Source organism: Ursus maritimus, unplaced genomic scaffold (genome assembly GCF_017311325.1).
Source record: "Ursus maritimus isolate PB19 unplaced genomic scaffold, ASM1731132v1 scaffold_23, whole genome shotgun sequence".
Lineage (NCBI taxonomy): Eukaryota > Metazoa > Chordata > Mammalia > Carnivora > Ursidae > Ursus > Ursus maritimus.
The window spans coordinates 35,775,400-35,799,005 of record NW_024424786.1 but is presented as its reverse complement, the minus strand read 5'-3'; the positions used below and the strand labels follow the sequence as shown (position 1 = coordinate 35,799,005).

At 44.4% G+C, this 23,606-nt stretch overlaps 1 protein-coding gene across 1 annotated transcript in view; it reads left to right on the top strand.

Annotated features, from left to right (window-relative positions):
• Positions 1-23,606, top strand: part of LOC103666155 (oxysterol binding protein) — a 31,744-nt gene that overhangs the window by 2,078 nt on the left and 6,060 nt on the right. The window contains exons 2-9 of the mRNA XM_008694182.2: positions 2,812-3,020; positions 4,948-5,198; positions 9,809-10,007; positions 10,252-10,354; positions 10,679-10,733; positions 10,914-11,045; positions 16,336-16,581; positions 16,860-16,980. Of these exons, the coding sequence (XP_008692404.2) occupies positions 2,812-3,020; positions 4,948-5,198; positions 9,809-10,007; positions 10,252-10,354; positions 10,679-10,733; positions 10,914-11,045; positions 16,336-16,581; positions 16,860-16,980 (1,316 nt within the window). The remainder of the gene's footprint in view (positions 1-2,811; positions 3,021-4,947; positions 5,199-9,808; positions 10,008-10,251; positions 10,355-10,678; positions 10,734-10,913; positions 11,046-16,335; positions 16,582-16,859; positions 16,981-23,606) is intronic.

Below are 23,606 nucleotides of genomic sequence, written 5' to 3'. Positions count from 1 at the left end.
GGACCTTACTGTGTGGCCATTTTTCCTCATCCAAGTTCTTACCAGATCTACTTTCCAAGGCAGTTGATTTCTTTGATCAGTACCAGTCTTAATCAATATTGATTTGGCTGGGCATTAAGAACTTACATGTTGCTGTCTCTTCAGGTATTCGTACCACTTTTAACTTCTCTCCTACAAGAGCTAGTGGTACCTGTCTGACTGCAGATCAAACTCCTTCCAAAGCATACTAAACCACATACTGGGGAATGTGCATAGGCCTGTCTTTGCCAGCGGAGATGGTCCCACCCACAAACCAACCAAGCAACAGGAACCAGGGTTATCAAATCTGTGCACTACCTTCAAAATCACATTGAAGTACTTCCTACCAACTACATTGGTAGTTTCTTCTTAACAGGGTTCTTTGGGTCCCCATCTCCCTAGAGTTATTTAGCTAAATTGTCATTCGTCCCGCTTTTCATGCCTCATAACCTGTCATCTCCTCTATACGCCTTATACAAAATACTGTTTTCTTTTTAACTGAGATCATGTATTTCTTGGACCCATCCTGTGATGAACCGTCTTAATGGGCTTTGGCGGGCCACTTCCCTCTTTTTACCCGTCGTGTTCTTCCTTACATACACAGGTACGTGGATGTCCCATTACTTAAAACCATACGTAGAACCCCAGCTTTCCCAGACACATGGTGACAAGGCCATAGCATTAGTTTTCCGGACTAGCTTCCAGAGATTGAGTTACTGTTTTGGCTGGCCTTTTCAGGGAACTTTCTAGACAGAAAGTACCACCTAATTGATACTGTAGTGCCTGAAGAATTTATCTTGCACTCTGAAAATCATATCTTTCCAGCCTCTGCACTAATCATGTATAAACATAGGTGTATCTGCCTGAACCCAAGAGCTCCTGAGTCAAGCCTGCCTTACTCTTAGTGTTCCTTGGTATTTCTAAAACTGCTACAGACTTTATGTGATTTGAGAAACTCCTTTAGTTCATGAAGATGACCGAGGCAGAAGAGATTCCTAGGAAGTGGCTGGTGAAAAGTGCCAACAGATTGTGAGGAACATGGTACAAAGTCCAAGTAGCACCTTTGGAGTAGAAAGCAAGGGTGAGCTGGCCTGTCAGCTGCGGGTCTGAAATTCGGCCTTCATTATTCATAATGTAACTGAAGCTTGGGGGCGGGGGGAGGGGAGGTAAGAATAGAAAAAACAGGGATTCGCATTACAGTGTGGCAGGTGCAGGGGATGGAAAATGGCCCAGTCCTTTGAGACCCCCCTGGCCATCCCATACTGCTCATTTGTGCATCAGAGGAAGAAAAACCAGTTTCATGTGATGCACTGAACAATAGCAAATCTGTCCTCCTAAGCACAGTAAACAGACTTTCTCAAACATACCAAGTCTTAGTTTCTGGAGATGGGGTGTGTGTCATTTCTGGCATGCAGGAGTTCTGGATGTGCCGGGTGTGTGGGGCTGCTTGGCTCCAGTGAAAGGGAAATGGCTCCGTTCTGCAGTGTGGCAGTTGGCAAAGGACTTTGACCTCTTTATGTTCCAAGTTGGTCAGGGAAAACTGTGGTCTCAACATGCAGGTCTCTGGGCATAAGCCAGCGGGTGGTGGGGAAATTAGCTCACTCTGCAAGGTCTACTCAATTGTGCTAGCAGATTTTCTGTGAAGTAGCTTGTTGTCACCAAGTAGTGATGTAAAGTTCAAAAGTTAGACTATTAATAGAACTGTCAGTAGCGATGGGGAAAATTTTTACACCCAATCCTCTGAGAACAGATTTGCTGAATCTTTCCTAGCTATTAATAGGATGGCTTAGGAGTTCCTACCAATAGAGGTCAGTGGATCTTTGGAAAGAGCATATTCCCAAAAGATTATACTACTTGGTGATTCTTTTGTGATGATTCTCTTTCCTCCCACAGAAAGCTAGTTATTCCGCTTTCATATCATTTGAGCTGTAGTCAGTATTTGATACCCTAAGCATCCCAGGGTGCCTTACACTGATGCAATATAATTCTAAGTGTAGTGTGGCAATTCTTATTTGGGCTGAGTTGAGGTTAAGAAGGGGGGTTGTTCAGTATATGTGAAACGGAGCTATTCTTTCTCTGAGGGAGTGAGATTGTTACAAAGAATTTTGTTGTGTGAGTTTCTAAATTACTGTTTTATTCTTTTAAAGATTTTATTTATTCATTTGAGAGACAGAGCACAAGCAGGGGAGAGAGAGAGAGGCAGAGGAAGAGGGAGAGGGAGAAGCAGACTCCCTGCTGAGCTGGGAGCCCAACATGGGGCTCGATCCCAGGAACTGGAGATCATGACCTGAGCTGAAGGCAGATGCTTAACCATCTGAGCCACCCAGGCGCCCCATAAATCACTATTTTAAAATTATAACTTTGCTAAATAAGAAGTAATTCCTGACTACAAAAGGGTAATGCGGGAACTTTTTTTGGCGTGATGGACATGTTTTACATCTTGATTGTGGGGGTAGTTACACAATTGTATACATTTGTCAAAACTCACTGCATTATACACTTAAAATTGCTGAATTAACATTGTATGTTGTTACACTTCTGTGAAGGCTGTTTCTAAAAAGCCGAGGGTGAGAGGAACAGCAGAGCAATAGTCCGACTCAGAAACACCACTTAATGGCTGTGAAAGGAAATCCCTACCGATTGTTTCTGGAATTTTAGGGAGCGGTGTGAGGGAAATAGTAGACGTTGCTGTTTCCTAAGGCTGCCGCATTTTCACAAGGCTCAGAGCTATGCGGTGAAGGATAAATCACCCATCCCCTTTCTACTTAGCTGGTCTTTGTCTCACTATTGCAGGTCAAAGGCTGAAATGAGACACACCTGCCGTGGTACCATCAACCTCGCCACGGCCAACATCACCGTGGAGGATTCCTGCAACTTCATCATCTCCAACGGGGGCGCTCAGACCTACCATCTGAAGGCGAGCTCAGAAGTGGAACGGCAGCGCTGGGTGACGGCCCTGGAACTGGCCAAGGCGAAGGCTGTGAAGATGCTGGCAGAATCCGGTAGGGAACAGAGAACACCATGTCTGGGGAGCTTCCTGTTTGCCCCTCCTAGGCACATACCTTTTTGATCCCTCACTGTCAGTTAATTATCACCCATCTGACTGAGTCAGGCTTCTCCTCATCATGCAGTATTTCTCCCGGCGTGGTGGTTTTCACCTGGGGGCAGTTCTGCCCTGCGGGGGTCATCACACAGTGTCTGGAGATGTTTCCGTGGTCGTAGCTGAGGGATGCTGGTACTTGGACATCCACTGAGTAGAGGCCGGGAAGGCCACACGGGGCAGCCCTCACAACAAACAGTTAGCTGGGCCCAAATATCAGTAATCCGGAGGCTGAGAAACTCTGTCCTAGAGGCATAATGGTTGTCCTTTTGGCTTTTAATGCCATTTGACTACATTAAAATTTTGGGGAAAAAATATTTTATAGTAGGTCTGTCTTAAGATTATTACAACTCACAGTTAGATTCTATCTTTACTTTCTTTTTCTCCGGCATTTTTTTCTTAAGTATCTTCTGAGTTGAAACAAATAATCTTTCTAGATTGCCAGAAACAAATGGGATACTTTCTATGAAAAATCTTCAGTTTGCTACCTGAGTATCACTAAAAAGAGCGGTCTACACTTTTGGATTTTTCTTCGAGGAAAATGATGGGGTTTTCCCTGCCCCACTTGTTGCTAGTTTGATCACACTGGGCTTGTCCACTCAGAGCTGACCAGGATGGTCACCTGCTGGCTTTTGTTCATCTCTTGTTTTTCTTATCCCCTTTCATTTCCCACATTGTAGTTACTATCTATTAAACAGTAAAAGGAAAATTCACCACTTTGTAAGTTTTTTTGTAACAGGTTATATTTTGACTTTATCCTGCCTCTTGAGCTAGCAGATAAGGGAAGGTCTTTCCTTATTTCTTTTGTTTTGATTTTAGTGCTGATGTGAGCTCCCTCAAAGGAAGTGACACTGCTAGAAAAGTATTTTGCAGTTACAGAGTGATGGGTACAAAACTGATAGTGAGAGGTACAGCATGGCTCTCTATTTGATATACCATTGGAGGGTCATTTAACAGAAGACCTTGCATTGCTTTCAGTGCAAGGGCGGCTTTAGTGTCAGATGAGTTCATCACAAAGTTCCTGAGCTCTCCTTTGGAAGAGGTAAATTAATGAGTCTTTTGATGATTTAGACATTGTTTACAAAGAGCCAGACTGCAGTTCTCAACCCATTTCATACAGGGCTCACCCATTACCCAATGGATGATGGTAGATTTGTAGTAATGATCAGCTTGGACTGGATTGGAACCCTCAAGCTTGAGTGATAAGGCTCAACAATTCATTCCCAATCCCAGGAAACATTTAATTCTCCATCCTGTCTTCCAGGGACCATTGGTTCCCAAACTTCAGTGTGCATCAGAATGGCCTGGGCAACTTATTCAAAATGCAAGTTCCTGGGCCTGGCCTCAACACCAGCCAAATCAATTTCTGGGGTGAGGCCAGAGTGTTGGCACCTTTAAGAAGAAGCCCAGGGGTGGGAGGGTGGGGAAATTGAATGTAGGTGGACAAAAGATACAGACTTTTAGTTATAAGATAAATAAATACTGGGGATGTAACATACAACATGACGACTATAGTTTTGGGTTTTTTTTAAGATTTTATTTATTGGGGTACCTGGGTGGCTCAGTTGGTTGGGCATCTGCCTTTGGCTCAGGTCATGATCCCAGGGTCCTGGGGTCGAGCCTCACATCGGACTCCCTGCTCAGTGGAGAGCCTGCTTCTCCCTCTCCCTCTGCTGCTCCCCCTGCTTGTGCTCTCTCTCTCTCTCTCGCTCTGTCAAATAAATAAATAAATAAAATCTTTTAAAAAAGGGTGGACAGAGTTGGTAGGGTTCTGTCAGCTCTGGAGTCACATAACTAGAGTCCTGTAACTCACCTCTTGGCTCCTGCAGATGAGTCTGGAGATGAAGAGTCTGTCTCACAAACTGACAAGACGGAGCTGCAGAATACCCTGCGGACACTGTCCAGCAAAGTGGAGGACCTGAGCACGTGCAACGACCTGATAGCCAAGCATGGCACGGCACTGCAGCGCTCCCTCAGCGAGCTCGAGTCCCTGCGGCTGCCCGCCGAGAGCAATGAGAAGATCAAGCAGGTCAACGAACGGGCCACGCTCTTCAGGATAACATCCAACGCCATGATCAACGTGAGTGCGTCTGGCGCCTGTGTCACCTTTTCATTCTTTCCCTCTTCAAAATGTAATTCTCCCCAAGTGCCGGGGAAAATTACAATTCATAAAGCAGGGAACATAGGTCCCGCTCACTGTTCAGGGGGTTTAAGTTACATTGTTTTTTGCATGAAAGAGAACAGGCCGCACAGATGGAATGACTTTCACGCTCTGCTCGAACAGTCCACTCCAACTTGGGAATTTGTTAGGAGGCCAGAGGCCCAGCCTTGCTTCTGCAGCCAGCAGGACATCTGATGGTGATGTTAGTTGAGTCCCTTAACTTCTCTGGGTTGCGGTTTTGTTTATTTGTTTTTATCTAACCTCTTCTGTTGGATCTGAGCAGTCTCCGCGGGTCCCTTCCACTGTTGTGTGTGGGCTTCAAGTTGGGAGTCTTACCGTACTTTGCTAGTGTGTTCTGGCCTACAGTGTGGTAAGTGGGGGCTGGCCAGGTGCCAGTGAGAACTTTATAATACTAGTTAGTCCCATCTGTAGTCCTTGATTTTGGGGTAATTCTGGGTGATAAGACAAAATACTCAAGTTTGGGTACTTTGCTTTCAAAAAGAAGGGACCAACGCTCTGTCTTATTGTGACCCCAGCCTTGGGTGGCTGCGTGGAATACTTCAGCTGCTTGGGTGCAGGGCTCTACGTAAACTCAGGGCATGGCGGATGTTGGGATGTATTTCAGATTCTGGGCGATAGGTGTGAAATGGTTTTAAACAACACCGTTTCTCCTCTACTGGTAACTGATTCTCACCTGGCGGGTCGTTGCAGTTAACTTGCACAGAAGAACACCAGAGGATGTGTCCTAAGGCAAGTGAAGAGTATTCCGAGAAAAGGCTTATGCTGGTTTTTCCCCTGTCCAATTAAATGGGATGAAATTACCTCACTAGAGCCAGATTTTCCCTTGTTCAGGAAGTGATACTAAGACATCTGCTTTGAACGAGTTTAGTTCACAGGGCTTCTAGAGATCAGAGGTCTTTCCTTGTGACCAGGGGAGAAGTTAGTTTTTCTCACTTAAAACGCCTTTGTTACTTAATAGAAAGTTGTGATCACCTTGATTTTCATATCATTTTCTGAAATGTTGAACATTTTCTTCAGTGCTCTGATTCACACACCAGGTAGAAGAGGCTAATTATTTTTGTCCCTTTAAGGACTGCAGGAAGATCAGCTGTCTCCCAAGACCATTGTGCCCATCAGCACGAATGCTTGTGTTTCTAATGTCTAATCGTGTGCTCTTGTTCCAAACTGTCCACTTCTTAGTGACTGCGCGCCTGTTTTGAGGACTGCGGTCCTCTTATGATCCGGAAAAACCTCATAAATCACACAGGTCAATTCACCAATAGTAAATAAATACACTTTTTAAATGGAACAACTCAGGACACAGCAGTCTCCTGACGGTCAATGCGGTCTTTTATCCCTACTCCATGGCAGGTTTTCTTCTCCTCTGGTGTGAAAAATGAGCTAAATCAAACACCTCTTGAATAAAAAAATCTCTCATAAAACTGAAACTTAGTTTGGATTTTTCTTTTGAAAAAAAATGCTCATCTTTGTTCCTTGGGGCAGGTCTTCTTCCCCAAGTTGTAAATGTTCAGAGTTTGTGTCAGAGGGAATGATCTTTTGGCAATCGGGTACGTTCTGTTTTTTCATTCTGTTCTCCCCAGCATACCACCTATGCCTCCTTCATAACTGCATGTTGCTTGAAATGGGTATTTTATCCTTGTGTTTTTTCCTTGGTATCTTTTAGGTGATAGTGGCAAGGCCTTAAAATTAACATGCTAACTTCACATCTCAAAACAGGCAGTTTTATCAAAGGAAGAATACATTTCACTCAGTTTCTTGATTGCTTAGGACATGGCTGTTCTTACGACCCAAGTGATTCTAACCTGGGAAATAGATCTGATACTGTTCGTGTATCCATTTGCTTATTCAGGAAACATCCGTTGAGCACCATCTGTGCTCTAGGCACTGTGCTAGGGGATATAAAACAAATGTGGATATGGCCCCCGCCCTCAGGGAGGTCATTCTCTAGTAAGGGGACAGAGAAGTGAATGGATCATTATAGGGTGTGCTAAGTGTCATGATAGACCACGGGCTGCTATGGTATGTGTAGGATAATTGGAGGTGTTTAGCTCAGACCAGGAAGGTTAGGGAAGGTAACTCCTCAACTAAATTCTGAAAGACCAGAAAGACTCTCCCTGTGAAAAAAGGCAGTATAGAGCTTGGGGGCCTGAAGTCCAACTGCCTTAGCTATCTACATAACCTGCTTCCTCTGTGAACTCAATTCCTTTTCTCTAAGTGGTGATGATACTAGGAGCTGCTCAAAGGATTGTTGAAAGGCTTCTATTAATTAACGTAAAGGGTTCAGTGAAGTGCCGGACACATAATTGCCTGTCACCAAACTTTCGTTATGATCAGTATTCTTAAAAGTGAGGGAGAAAAACTGATCTAGGTAGGGGTGTAGCTTATGCGGATCCCTTCCTTCTCTCGGAAAGTCTGCAAACTACTAATTGACTGTTAGAACAAGGAAGTAGCTAGAGATAAGGCTGGCCAGGGATTAAGTGTGGGGGAGGGGATGGGGTGCAGATCCTACTAAATGGGCTTGGTAGAGTGGATTAGAAGAGGATAAGGCGATTTTGATGCAGGCTTAACTGTAATAGCTAACACCTTATTGAGTGCTTACTGTGAGCCTCAGATTTCTAAGTGCTTTAGATGTAAAGCGACAGCTCTTTGAGATAGTTGCTGTGGTGGTTGTTTACAGTGAGGCACAGATTGGTTAAATAAATAACTCGTCCCAAATTCCATAGCTAGGCAGTGGGATGCAGCTGTGATTAGAGCCCCAACAATGGGACTCCTCTGAGTATGGAGGGTGGAAAGACGTGTGTACACAGATCCCAGAAATAATTCTTAAAGAAGAATCAATAGGACTTGATAATCGGAAGTGGGGAGGGAAGAAAAAGTAAGATCAAAGGTGCCTCCTAGTTTCCTGGCTTGGTCAGGCGGAAGGGCCCTGGTACTGTTCTTGGTGTGAAGAACAAACGCCAAAGGGAGAAGCAGAGTCAGAAAGGGAACGTGGTGAGTTCATTCTGGGACTCAATGATTTTGAAATTACTTTGAACCATTGGATAGACAATTGGATATCCTGTCTCCATGTATTCGAGCTGGAATTACTGATTTCATTGTCATTAGCCTATAGGCAAATGTCGAAACCGTGGGAGTAGATATTCTGTTTACCTTTTATTTTTTTATTTTATTTTTAAGATTTTACTTATTTATTCTAGAGAGAGAGAACACAAGCAGGGGGAGCAGGAGAGGGAGAAGCAGGCTCCCCGCTGAGCAGGGAGCCCTATGCAGGGCTTGATCCCAGGACCCTGGGATCACGACCTGAGCCAAAGGCAGACGCCTAACTGACTGAACCACCCAGGTGCCCCTGTTTACTTTTTAGTTTCTCCATAACAGGGCATAGACTTTTAAACTTACGTTGCTTCCTTCCTTCCTTATTTATTAAGCAAACTTTATTAGGCTCCTACAATGTACAAAGCAACTAAGTTAGGAGCTGGAGTTATGTATCTAAATAAGATATAAATGGTGTCTTCAAGTTGCTCATAATCCACCTGGAGAGACAGAAAATCAGTCACAATACCACTGTGGACGGTATAAAACAGAAGTGTGTGCAAAGTGCTATGGAAATGCAGAAGAGAGATTGGCTGCTTAGGAAATCATCACAGAAGAGGTAACATTTGCCACAGATCTTAAAGAATGAAGAGGACTTGGCCAAGTTGAGGAAGTGGGTAGGAAAAGGCATTCCTGGCAAAGCAACCAGCATATGTGTGTGGTAGGCAGGCCTGAAAGAAATGTGTCCAAGACATGGTGAGCAGGTCAGTGTGGCTCCACTGTCGGGTACAGGGGTGGGTCCAGCTGCCTGGGGAGGAGGATACAGGGCAGGTGGTGGCCACATCTGAAGGGCCCTTGACGTTCAACCCAATAGTTAGGTTCCCAGTGGGGAGCCAGTAAAGGGGCTAATATGATCAGGTCTGTGTTTCGTCTGTAGATCCCTTCTTTGATGCCTTACGTAGGTTTCTAGTTTTTAAGGTTAGTTGTTTCTCTTCGTGCCCAGAATAACCAGTTACTTTTGCACTTTTTGATCTAATTCGGGGCAGATTCCCTTTTCTCAGTATCTGAATTCCTCAGCTTTAGGTGACCTAAGTGTGCTCAGGAAGGTGTTGAAAGCAGTTATCCTCTGCTAGTCCTCCTCTTTCTTTTAGTCAGTAGATTGCTTCTTTTGGTTCAGTTCACCTAGCTGCCCTTTGCGATGTTGCCACAAATACCTAGTCTAGGTTTACTGCTCACTTGGCATTTGTTTGGTCCTCATGACAGGAATATATAAAGGAACCATGACAACCATGTTCAGTTTTTTTTCTGGGGTTGACCTTGATGGCATCACGGAGCTGGCTGTCCCAGATACTGTGGAATAAAAAGGAGTCTTTTGCGTAATTTCCTAAAGTTCCTAGACTATGTTACTTAATGGGCATACAGGGGCCTGAGTGAAATCTCTGACTAGTTGAGTTGAGCATAACTCTTTCTCCATACAGGCCTGCAGAGATTTCCTCATGTTAGCCCAGACCCATAGTAAAAAATGGCAGAAGTCCCTTCAGTATGAAAGAGACCAGCGTATCCGGCTGGAAGAGACCCTGGAGCAGCTGGCGAAGCAACATAATCACCTGGAGAGGGCCTTCCGGGGGGCCACCGTGCTGCCGGCAAACACTCCCGGCAGTGCTGGTTCTGGAAAAGGTAAGTCGCTTGGCTCCTGGGTGGTCTGTTCAGATGTGAGCCAGGTGGTCTGCTGCCATTGATAGACCTGCAGACTCTCCCGGATCAGTGACTGCTGTGCCAGGGAATCGGAGCTGTTTACTTCTGGCTCTGCCCCTGCTCTCTCCCCTGTGTTGCTGTGTTGGTAGTTAGTGTGGTCAAGATCCTGCTGGGCCAGGTTTTGGTAAATTGAGCCAAAGTAAACAAGGCCGCCTTCTCCTTGCAGATCAGTGCTGCTCTGGCAAAGGAGACATGAGTGATGAGGATGAGGAGAATGAGTTTTTTGATGCTCCTGAGATCATCACCATGCCCGAAAATTCGGGCCACAAGTAAGTTGTCCTTGACTCCCCCCAGAATGAACACATCAGACCACCAAAGTTGAGAAATGTTTCAGTGGGACTATCGTAGTTGTCAGTGTTAACTAAGATCTGGACTCTTCCTTAAATGAGTGGAAAACTCTCAGCTTTTTTCCATGAACAAGTTCTCGAGAGATGTTTAAATTCATGCATATTCTAATCTAAGTGTTATCATCCGGTCGCCTGGTGCTAAGTTTGTGTGGTGCGCTTTGCATTCCGCTTTGCAGAGACCTGGTGAGGACCAAACTCTGGTTGTTGACCCTTGTTCTATTTCTCCTATGTTTCCCACCTGTGTAGACGCACTGGCAGCAACATCAGCGGAGCCAGCAGTGACATCAGCCTGGATGAACAGGTGACTCACGTGTGGGAGCCATCGGTGAGGGATGTGGCCGTGAATCCCAAGGATTTGCCTGTAAAGCCCTATGAGAAACAGAAAATACTGATTCTTTCTTAATATGGGGGAAGGGAAGCTTATAAATACCGGCTTTTCTGTTCTTTGTGGGTGATTGAATGGCTTTGTTTTTGCCCGTAGTACAAGCATCAGCTGGAAGAGACCAAGAAGGAGAAGAGAACTAGAATACCATACAAGCCAAACTATAGCCTCAATTTATGGAGCATCATGAAGAACTGCATTGGAAAAGAACTCTCAAAGATCCCCATGCCGGTGAGGCTCTTGCACACCCGGGCTCTGCCAGGAGGGCCCCTCAGGCCGCGGCGGGAAGAGTGCTGCTATGACAGCCCCGTGCACCTGAGAGGCAGCTCGTGCATGGCATGGTCTTTGTTACCCTTCCAGTCCAGAACTGTCCCTTAAATTAGCTGCTTTAATGTAGTCTGTGGATCTGGTGTCTCCAGATCACTTCGAATCAGATGCATTCGTTTAGGACAGTTATTTATGAGCAGATTCCTAAGCTCGACGTGCTGAGGGCATGCAGGGATAAATACAGCACAGTTCCTGGTTTCAAAAAGCATGTAGTTTAAAAGAGACAGACAGGAAAACAGGTAGCGTTATGGGAAGTACCAGCCATACACAGGCTTGGGAAGCACAGAACAAAAACAGTCCGTTCCATCTGGGAAGATGGGGACCATCTCCATGGTGAAGTCTGTGTTTGGGCTGACCTCCCTGCCTCCCGCACTGCCCTTCTCCCATCTGTCCACACTGTTGCCAAAATGACATTTTTAAAATTACAAATGTCGTCATGTCACTCCTTAGCCTAAAATCCTTAACCGGGTCCTTTTTTGCTTTGAGGGTAGTCCAGATTCCTTAGTGGGCCTGTTACTTCCTCCCTTGGACCGGGCTCCACCCACACTGGTGATCTAGTCATTCAGAGTTATGTTCAGGTATGCAGAGGCATCTCGGTTTTTCCCCCTCAGGGCATTTGCACAGACTGCTCTTTCTGCCCCAACTTTCATGAGCTTCCCACGCACCCATGCTGCTTTTCTTTTCCCGTGGCTGATCGCCTCGAGGATTCAGCTTAGCTTAATGTCTGTTAGCAAGCTTTCACCCATGCATCTGGTCAGGGTGAGATGGCTGTCCCTTGCGTTCCAACAGGTTCCATTGCTTAGTCATTACACAGGCATTTACTGATTGTCTACTGTCTGCCTGGTGTTGTACCAGTGTATCAGTTACATATAGGATCAATTGAAAGAAACATCCAAAATCTATTTGTCTAAACCCAGGGTAAGCAAACTGTGGGCCTCAAGGCCAAATATGGCTGCCATCTATGCAGCCTGCAAGAGGCTAAGCTAAGAATAGTTTTTTTATTTTTAAATATTTCAAAAGTATAAAAAAGAGGATACTATTTTGTGATGAGAAAATTGCATAAAATGTAGATGTTAGCATCCCTCAAGTTGTATTGGAACACAGTGATGCTCGTTCATGTGTGTATTGTCCGTGGCTGCTTTCATCCCACAGCAGCGGTGTTGAGTAGCTGTGGCGGAGGCCATATGGCAGTGTCATATGGGATAGTAAATATGTAGGCTTTGAGGGCCATATAAATATTTACTATCAAACCTTTTACGGAAAAAGCTGGCCAATCCCTACCTTAAACAAATATTAGCTTAACTCATTCTCCTGTTAAAGTCCAGAAGTAGGGGATCCAGGGCTGGGACCATACTCCACGCTCTCAGGACCAGGCTCCTTTCTGTCTTGTTGCTCCACTCCCTGTGGCCTCAGTTCCTAGGTCTGAAGTGGCTGCTCCAGGTGGGACCATCAGGGTCCAGTCAGCAGGAAGGAGGAAAGAGAAGGCCATGCCCTGCCTGTGAAGAGTGCTTCCTGGAAATTGCATACACTAGTTTCACTTCAGTCTCTTTGGCCAGAACTTCAGTAGATGGCCACAGCTGGCAAGGAAGACTGCCAGTGGCGTGGCCTACTTAAACATCGGGGGGTTCTATTTCTTGCAGAAGAAAGGAAGAACGGAGAGTGGGGGGTAGCATACAGAAATACAGAAAGTATTCTCCTCCCCTCTTGGGTCTTACGGGCCAGCATGTGGCTTCTGCTTCTCCACAGTCTGTGTTCCTCATGGGTAGAGACTGTGTCTTCCTGGTCTTCATATCTTTGATGCTTAGCCAGTGCCTGGCACATAGATACCAGTTAGCAAATGTTGAAGTAATTAATTAACTGGGTCTTAGAAAACAAATTGATTTTTATGTAAGTGTGTAGGATTTTTGTTAGGAAAGTGTTGACCTCCAGACAAGAAAAGGCCATGAGTTAGCACCCTCGAGACACACAAAATAATTGGTTTACTGGGGGCCTGGAAAGCCACCCCACTTTTCTGGTGCCTTGCAGAAAGTAGTGGGAAGGTGGGCTGGAAAGGAGGGTCATCGCAGCCTCAGAAATGCAGTTCCTGCTTAGAATAACTTCTGCGTCTAGGTGACCTCTCTGTCTCCTTTACCATTAGTTCCTTGTTGACATTGCTGCTAGGGGCGTGCAGCAGTCCTGTACCTGTTTGCCCGAAGCTCTAGTCCTCGCCCTTTGCCTGCCCTGTGGGGCGTCACCGGAGAGCTGGTTCCTCCAGGCCGTTCTCAGGTTCTGTGCCTTGGCGGCTGGCTGCGCTCCACCAGTGCAAGGCACCAGTAGGAGTTCTGGGGGTGGGGGGGAGAGGAAGGGAGGGACCCTGGCCAAACATTCTCCTGGGCAGTGCTTTGACGGTGGCTGGGTGGCGCTGGTTTCCACTGGACAGGCCCCCTGAGGCTTCAGCTTCTGCTGGGTGCCTCTGGCCTCTGGGCCATGGTTCCACCGCTGCTTCTCTTTGTTCCTCCGGCCCCGTTCAGGGCCTCCTGCTCTTGTGATCTCCAGGTTGTCCTTTTCGGCCACCTAAGTCTCCATCAGCCGTGTAATGAATTCCCTCCTTCCTTCTGCTTTAAATTTGCAGGTTCATTTGTTTCCCTGTTGGGCCTCTGGCTGGTAAAATGACCAATATGAAAAGCTTGGCACATTTAGAGACACTCTGGTTCCTGGAACAGTGGTTGGGGGCCAGGGCTGCATGTGTGGGAAGAACAGCGAGGGCTTAAGGATGCACTGATTGCAGGCCCAGGCTGTGCGCATATGTCTTGTAGCCCACTGAAACGCACTGCCCGTCTCGTGTTCCTCAACACACATGGAAGCGTTCCTTCGTGTTGCCTGAAATTCTGCCAATGAGAGATTTTGTTGGCGTAGTTTCTTTTTTTTTTTTTTTTAAAGATTTTTATTTATTTATTCGACAGAGATAGAGACAGCCAGCGAGAGAGGGAACACAAGCAGGGGGAGTGGGAGAGGAAGAAGCAGGCTCCCAGCGGAGGAGCCCGATGTGGGACTCGATCCCAGAACGCTGGGATCACGCCCTGAGCCGAAGGCAGACGCTTAATCGCTGCGCTACCCAGGCGCCCTGTTGGCGTAGTTTCTAAGTACCTTCTGTAAAAAAGACTCTTCAGGATTTGAGCTGTGTTAGTCCATTACCCCTCTGTGTGCATTTTTTCTTCTACTGTTTTTCTCTTAGTGTCTCTCAGCATCAAGAATATGGTTTTGGAATATGGTGCCCTGTTGTAGTTGAAGCCGGTTAGATCCTACGTCCCAAAAAAGGAGTGTTCTTTTTTTTTTTTTTTTTTAAGTTTTATTCTATTATTTATTGGCGAGAGAGGGAGAGAACGCACAAAGGGAGACTGAGAGGGAGAAGCAGATGCCCCACTGAGTGGAGAGCCCAATGTGGGCCTCCATCCCAAGACCCCGAGGTCATGACCTGAGCCGAAGGCAGATGCTTACTGACGGAGCCACCCAGGCGCCCCCCAAAAGAGGGGTGTTCTGTTGTTGATCTGGTGTCTTTGCGTTCACTGGGAAATTTTCAGAGAAATGCTGGGTATATTTCTCAGAGACAAAGCAGGCTTTAGCCTGTTTTTCATTTTTTCAATGTATAAATGCATAGAAATAAACATGAAAATAAAATGGTTATCTTTGAATAATGGCATCTCAGGTAAATTTTTTTTCCTTTTTAAAGTTTGTTATAGTAAAAATTACAAGACACTTCACAATTGGGAGGGCAATAAATATTAGGGTACTATGTGGCTCAGAGATTGGTGGGTAGGAGGTTGGACAAAAGTGCAGGAAAAGGGTTTGGGACCACAGGAAAGAGAAGTGGTTTTGTTTATTTGTTTTAACTGAAATATTGCTCGAGGCCAGCCCTAGTCAATAGAAAGGGAATTGTTTTCCTCCTCCCTCTGTTCTCTGGATTCAGAACTCAGGCTAATGATATGCAGGCTTGTTCAGCGAGATTGCTGGATTGTAAAGCTAAAGTAAGCTTTATGGGCTAGCCTGGGAACCTAACCTGTTTTTATAGTTATTTTTTAAGTAGTAAAGTCATCTTTAATTCCAAATAGTGAATTTAGAAGCTAACTCTTTTGGGGGGGCGGATGGAAAGATAGTGTCTCTTTTGTTCACATTTCTCTATACCCAGTGGGTAATATAGGGTCTGGCACACATGAGGGCTCAATAAACATTTGTGGAATGCATAAGAGAATGAATGAATGAATGAACATCTTCTCCCTGACAGAAGCACACACACACTTGCTTCATTCTGTGGTTGAGAGCCCTAAGTTGGCTCTGAACCTTGAAAGGCAGAAACACTCACAGCCCCAGTCAGCCCCCATCATGAGCACTCCGGTCCAGAACACAACTGTCCAGTGTCAGAGAAGGAACCAGAATCCTGGCCTGATATATAACTGAATCAATAATTAGCAATCAAGGGGCACCTGTGTGGCTCAGTCAGTTAAGCGTCTGCCTTCGGCTCAGGTCATGATCCCAGGGTCCCTGGGATCAAGTCCCGCATCGGGTTCCCTGCTCAGCAGGGAGTATGCTTCTCCCTCTTCCTCAGTCCCTCCCCTGCTCATGCTCGCGCTCTCTCTGTCTCTGTATCTGTCTCTCTCACAAAAATAAATAAATAAAATCTTAAAAAAAAAAAAATTAGCAATCGTCTCGTCCAGGAGTAGAAGCTAACTTTTGTAACGTTTTCTTTTCACCAGCCTTGACAAGCCTGTACTTCTAATTTACTACCCTTTCTTTTCTTCCTCAAGAATTTTAAATACCTCACTTCCTCTCTGGGTATACTTGTGCTAAAATACATTTCTTCTTTTATTCATTCTTTCTATACCTATTTGATGATGGTCTCCTATGGGTGAGGCATCGATGGCTCTCAGATATGCAGAGATGAACAAAGAGGCACGGTGCGCATCTCAAAGAGCTTACAGTCAGTGAAATAAATGAAAACAGTGATTTATACTGCTCGTTGACATGGACAGTTGACCAGGGAGAGTGCATCACTTGTAGGTTAGATCTTGGAGCTGGTCTCCTGAGCAAAGGCTCTTTTCTTCCCAGTGATTTGCTTTATCATCTTGACATCTCGATATATCTTTCTACCTGCAAAAGCAGTCAACTGTCTCTTATAGATGTGTGGGCAAAGTTTTTAAATCTGTTCTTTTCCTGACAGGTGAACTTTAATGAGCCCTTATCCATGCTTCAGCGCCTTACTGAAGATCTGGAATACCACGAGCTGCTAGACCGAGCTGCAAAATGTGAGAATTCTCTAGAACAGCTCTGTTATGTTGCAGCTTTCACCGTGTCCTCCTACTCCACTACTGTCTTCCGTACCAGCAAGCCATTCAACCCACTCCTTGGGGAGACTTTCGAGCTGGACCGATTAGAGGAGAATGGGTACCGATCCCTCTGTGAGCAGGTAAAGGAGCCTCAGGACTGTGACACATTTACTTTTTGAAGAAAAGGATGGTTTTGGTTGATACCTCTGGGTATTACATTTGCAGAAATTTCAGTTCCTGTCATCCCAGACTGCCTTCTTTTCCTTTAGGGCTTCAACACTGGAGGCCCCGGTATTCATCGACGGTTGTGGGTATAAAGCTGTCAAGTGTGCATTTTGGGTGTTTATCACCAGTTCATAGGCAGTATCTTTTCCTTCTCCTTTTTCCTCCGTTAATTTGAACCACTGATTTCTTCAAGGTGAGTCATCACCCCCCTGCTGCTGCACACCATGCCGAGTCCAAAAATGGCTGGACATTGCGCCAGGAAATCAAAATCACCAGCAAGTTCCGAGGCAAATACCTCTCCATCATGCCCCTCGGTAAGGCTGCCATCTGTGTAAGAAAGAAAGATTTTCTGGCATGAAAGAAGTGGTCACTGATTTAACAGTCAGGAGCCTGGAAGTCTGATTTGGGTACTGAACTTTCACTCGCTAGCTTTGGGCAGGTCATTTCACTTCTCAGCTATCAAATGAGTGAGGAGGCAGGAGAGTCCTTAAGGATCGGTCCAGTCATAAATGCTTCTTCTTCGTTTATAGCTAATAAATCTTGAAGTACTATTTTAGAATATAAAATCTAGCATGCGTGAAACTCTTTCTCTTAACTGGTGTTGTTGCCCCCACTACTTTAGCAATCAGCTTCACTCCATAAATCACAATTCTTGGGACCGCAAGGTTAGGTTTCTCGGACCGTCCCTCCCCTTTTCCTCTCCTTTCTCCCCCTCTCTTCCACCACTGGAAGGGTGAGGTATCATTTATGTAATGGCTGAACTCCAGGTAAAATGAAACTTTATTTTAAAAGATCTTATTGGATTACAAGTTAATGGTGCACCAGCATCAGAAAGATCAGGCCTGGGAATAGGGAGTCCTAACATGCAGTATCGGAGAGTCTGTACTGTAGGGGAAATGAGATTATTCACAAAGTGTAGTAGAGATTCCCGAGGCTCTCTTGAACCAGAGCAGCCAGGTTTGGCCTTCTGTGTCCAGAAGAGTGAATGCTGAGAAAGAAACGCAGAGCAGACAGAGAGAAAGCAAGTAGCTCCCTAGAGACAGAGCCGAGAGTAACTGCCTAAGCTCCTGGTGGCCTTCCGTTTCCCGGTTCTCATCTGTCATGAGGCGTAGCCTTAGTGCTGGGGTAGAGTCATCTTCTTTAGTAAATTCTCCTTTCTCTCAGAAATACAAAATGTAGGGGCACCTGGGTGGTGCAGTCGTTAAGCGTCTGTCTTCGGCTCAGGGCGTGATCCCGGCGTTCTGGGATCGAGCCCCACATCAGGCTCCTCCTCTATGAGCCTGCTTCTTCCTCTCCCACTCCCCCTGCTTGTGTTCCCTCTCTCACTGGCTGTCTCTCTCTCTGTCGAATAAATAAATAAAATCTTAAAAAAAAAAAAAAAAGAAAGAAAGAAATACAAAATGTAGCAGGTATAGAATTTAAAAAGTTTCTAGAAAATAAAAGTTAGCCAGAAAACAAATGCAAGAATGTGTGTAATACATTAAAAGGAGAAAAGAAATGGGAGTGTTAGCTCTTACCGCCTTGTGGTTGATATGCAAAAGACTCTTAGATGAAAAGGTGGCTGAGTGATTTTGGTTTTGATGTTTACCTAGGACCTTAGAAAAGGTTCAAATTGCTTGATTGTCTTTGATGTTAACCATTTCAGAAGTATTAGATTAAGAGTAGTAAAGCCTGGGGTGTTCTAACCTAATTTGCATAACTTGGATGTTAAATGGTCATATTGCAATATGACTTTCACCCATGGAGAGGTTTCAGAGGCCCCGTGAGGATCTCCAAAGGGATGGGTTATTTTTAATTCTAAGGAAGGTTGTATACATGTTAAAAGTAGCAATAAATCTAATAAATAGCAATAAAATAGCAGTAAATCTACCAGTGATGTGCCATACACTTTCTCTGTGATTTGACTAATACAGAGTTCCTTGAAGGGTAAATAACTATATGAACATAATATATGTGGTGGATCTAACTTTTTAGAGTTAGAAAATTATCTTTGGTAGGATTCCATTCCTGTGGTTATTTAAGGATTCAGGTCACCAGGATGTGTTGTCTTAAGTCCCTCCATCCATTAAATACTGAGCACCTGCCATGTACCAGGCAGGAAGTGTAAGTGAGCAAATCTAAGATCCCAGCTTTCATAGGGAGATGGAACAAAGAATTGACATAGTGACAGAAAACTCAAGTACAGAGAGTGGGATTTCTGGACATTGGCCCTGGGGGTGGCTGTATTTCATATTTTGGATCAGTGACTTGGAAGGAGAATCCTGCAGTGAAATTTTCACATTTGCAATGGCACTCGACTCTCCTAGGGTAAATTGTTAAACCAATAGATGTCACTGAAGAACGATTTATGGACGGGGTTGTGAGTGAGTAGGCAGACAGCTGGTTTTTGGAGGTGGTGGCAGGGAGTCTGAGTTTCCTTGTAAAATACACTGGAAAAGTTAGAACTCCTGAAATCTAGAAAGAAGAATGCTTCTAGAAAACATAATGGAAGTGTGCAAAATGAAGACAGTGGCAGAGGATACATCATGTGAATTTGCTTATCAAGTTCCAGGGCATTGGAACCAGGTAGTAGCCTTAAAGTTGGAAGAGACACATTTGGGGCACCTGGGTGGCTCAGTCAATTAAGTGTCCTACTCTTGAATTCAGATCATGATCTCAGGGTTGTGAGATCGAGTCCCATATCGAGCCCGCACTGAGCATGGAGCCTGCTTAGGATTCTCCCCTTCCCCCACTCCCCCTTCCCCCACTCACCCACATGCCTGTGCTCTCTCTCTCGAAAAGAAAAGAAAGAAATGGGGCACCTGGGTGTCTCAGTCAGTTAAGCATCTGCCTTCAGCTCAGGTCATGATCCTGGGGTCCTGGGATCAAGCCCTGCGTTGGGCTCCCTGATCAGCGGGAGAGCCTTCTTCTCCCTCTCTCTCTGTAGCTCCCCCTGCTTGTTCTCTCTATCTATCTCTGACAAATAAATAAATAAGTAAAAATTGTAAGAAAAAAAAAAAAGACACATTTATGTATGTAGGTATTTATTTATTTGTCTTTAGATTTTTATTTTTAAGTAATAATTTAATAAGTAATTTTCTCTACACCCAATGTGGGGCTTAAACTTACAACCCCAAGATCAAGAGCTGCATGCTCTACCAACCGAGCCAGTCAGGGGCCCCTAAAGAGACACATTTAAATGTGTGTTATTTTATAGTTTTGGAGCTCTCTAATCTAAGGAGAATCACAATTCGGGAATATGAATGAAACACCCAGTCAAAAAAAAAAGAAACAATCAGTTAGCCTGTTGATCTCTGTGTCAATGACACTACTGGGCTCTGTGGACCTTGATTTTGCTCCTGAGTGGCATTTTAGTAAAAAAAATTCCCCCTATATATTTTATTCATTCTTGCAATTTCTACTTCTTGATTAAAGTGATTACTTATAATTAATTATGAATTAGGTAGGATTTATATTTGCCATTTTTGTTTTTTGGGTTTTTTTGGTTTTTTTTCTGTGTATTGTCTGTCTTTTTTTGTCCCTCTCTTCCTCTATTAGTTCCTTCTTTTGCGTTAAATAGATATTTTTCTAGTTTACCATTTTAATTCCATTGTTATTTCTTTTACTATATGTTTAAAGATATTTTTATAGTGGTTATCTTGGGTAATACAGTTAACATCTAAGCATCTTGTTCAGATTAATACTAATTTAATTTCAGTAGTACACAGAAACCTTGCAACCATATAGATCCAGTACCTTTTTCCTCCTCTGTGGTTTTATTTTCATGTAAATTGTTTTCATACATTATAATCTCATCAACATGGTTTTATAACTTGCTTTATAGGGTGTCTTTTAAATCATATAGCAGAAAAAAAGTTGCAAGCAAAAAATACACTTATACTGTTATTTTTTAAATAGTTATAGTTACGTTTATTGGTCTGTTTTTTTTTTTTAAGATTTTATCTATTTATTTGAGAGAGAGAGAGAGCACACGCATGGGGAGGTACAGAGGGAAAAGCAGACTCCATGCTGAGCAAGGAGGCTGATGGGGGACTCGGTCCCAGGACCCTGGGATCATGACCTGGGCCGAAGGCAGATGCTTAACCAACTCAGCCACCCAGAGACCCCTTACTGGTATCTTCTTAATGAAGATTTAAGTTGCTGTCCAGTGCTGTCCAGTGTCCTTTCATTTCAGCCTGAAAGATTTCCTTTACAATATTTCTTAATAGGAAGATCTGCTAGCTATGAATTCGTTAAGTTTTTATTTGTCTGAAAATGTCTTAAGTTCTTTGTTTATGAAGGATAGTTTTGCTGGATATAGAATTCTTGGTTTATAAATTTTTTTCTTTCAGCATTATTGGATATGTCATCCCACTGCCTTCTGGCCTCTGAAGTTTCTGATAATCTTACTGAGGATCATGTATATGTGATACATCATTTCTCTCTTAGTGCTTTCAAGATGCTTTCTTTGTCTTTCAGGAGTTTGATTATGATGGGTTCCAGTGTGGTGCTCTTTGAGTTTATCCTGTTGCAGTTCGTTGTGCCTCTTGGATATGTAGATTAATGTTTTTCATCAAATTGGGAATTTGGGGCCATTATGTATTTAACTGCTCCAATTGTGGGGTGTTTGTTTTTTGTTTTTTTTTTGTTGTTTGTTTTGTTTTGTTTTAGAGAGAGAGAAACTGGGGAAGGGGTGAGGGAGAGGGAAAGAGAGGATCCCAAGCAGGCTCCATGCTCAGTGTGGAGCCCAATGCAGGGCTCGATCTCACGACCCTGAGATCATGACCTGAGCCAAAACCAAAAGTCAGATGCTCAATGGACTGAGTCACCCAGGGCCCCCTTAACTGCCCCAGTTGTGAACACCACCTCAGGCAGCTACTGTGTTAAGCATTTGTCATTGGTTGTTTTGATTGTCACCCCTGGGGAAAGGCTGTTTGAGGCGAGCAGGTGCTAAGTCAGGTCAGATAAAGATAAGCCCTTGTGCGGGAACCAGCAGACAGGTCAGACAGTGACAGTTCCTTGGAGTCTGGGCTTTTGGAGCTTCATACCGTTGCTCCCTCCAGTGTTTGCTAGGCTGCTTGCTGGTTTTCATGTCTGCCGTGAGTGACGCTGCTGGTTTTCAAGGCGACTGCCAAGCTGGGGAGAGGAGGATGGAAATAGGGCCAGTTAAAATTCCACAAAGCTCATTTTTCTTTACTAGAGTTCTGAAAAAGTTGATCTTGATTATTTTTGCCTAGTGTTCTTAATTGATTTTATTGAGGAACAGATCTATAAAGTCCTTATTTGACCATTCTGAAGTGCCTGTCTTCCTTTTCATATATTTTAAGTGCCTCAATTTTTAGATCTTTAACTTCCTGTCCAGTCTCCAAGACACAAATATTATATGAAGGAAGGCAGTCATGGGGCTTTCTTTATTTTTCCACTATCCTTGGGAGCTGGGAGGGACACTCTACGGAACAACAGGTGCATCAGCAGGGTGGGACATACGGTTGTGGTATTGGGCAATACAGACATTCTGATCTTATTTTGAGTTCCAGCTCTGGCCCTTACTAGCTATGTGAACTTGGGAAGATTACCTCTCTGAGCTCAGAGTCTTTGTTGTTAAAAGGGGGATGTGGTAGGCTAAATAATGCTCCCCTCCTCCGAAAATAATGTCCACATCCTAATCCCTGGAACCTGTGAATATCTCACTTCTCACAGTGAAGGGAACTTTGTAGGTGTGGTTAAATTAAAGATCTTGAGATGGGGAGATAACTCTGGAATATTTCTATAGGCTCAATATGATCACAAAGGTTTGGGGGTCCCCAGGCCCTCTGTACTTCTGACCAACTGGCTTCAGTTTCAATAATTTGCTAGGATAACTCATAGAACCCAAGAAAGAACTATCCTCACTTCATAGTTTTATTATAAAGGGTACAAATCAGGACCGGCCAAACGGAGAGACACATCTGGTCTGCAAGTGTCCTGAACATAGAGCTTCCATGCCTTCCCCCATGGAATCAGGGCACATAATCCTCCTGGCACATTGATGTGTTCACCAACCAGGAAGCCGCACCAAGCTTCATTGTCCAGAGATTTTATTAGGGTTTCATTAGGGGGGCATGATTGAACCGTTGGGCACATGACTACACTCAGTAGCTAGGCCTCCTTCCCTCCCGGGAGAGAAGGGAATACCATTCCCAGGAGATTGGGAGGTCTGGCTGATAGCAAGTGATTCAAGGCCCCAAGTCTCTAATTACACGGTTGATCTTTCTGGCCTGGCCTCATCCCGAGCATAAGCTATCTAGGGGCCCACCATGTTACCCTGTATGCATAAACTATCAGGGCCCCCATTAATAACACACTACTATCACTTGGGAAATTCTAAGGGTTTAGAGGTTCCTTCGCAGGAACCATGGACAAAGACCAGACAAATTCTTTATTATACAACCTGGGGTCACACCTCTAATGAGTATTGGAGCCAGGATTCAGTCCAGTTCTGCCTGATTCCAAAGCCCCTGCTCTATCCACTACTCCATTACTGTTAAGGCCCTTAGAAAAGTGGTTTACGTAGGGTCACACAGCCGGTTACTAACAAGAGGGCCTGGCCCCCAGGCCTGACTACCAATGTGTGCTCCTTTCCACAATTCAATTTTATTTTTTCATGTTGGTTCCTATAACTTTTGCAACTTGTATGGCAGGCACAGTTGGTGAAAAGATTGGAGCTTTTGCTTTCATTTTTATTTCTACAATTGCAGAATATTGCTTCCTAGCTAAGCTCTACCAGTTGTCAGTGTTTGTCATCATTTAGTTATAGTTTATTCATAAATTTAAAAATGAAGTGAAAAAATTCAATCAGTGCTTCCAACATTTAAGAAGATTATAAATCCTTTTTGGTTTATTGTTTTCCTTTTAAAAGTAAGAAATATTGATAGAAGAGGATCAATCCATTGTTATTTGTAGCTAACATGGTGCTGTTATT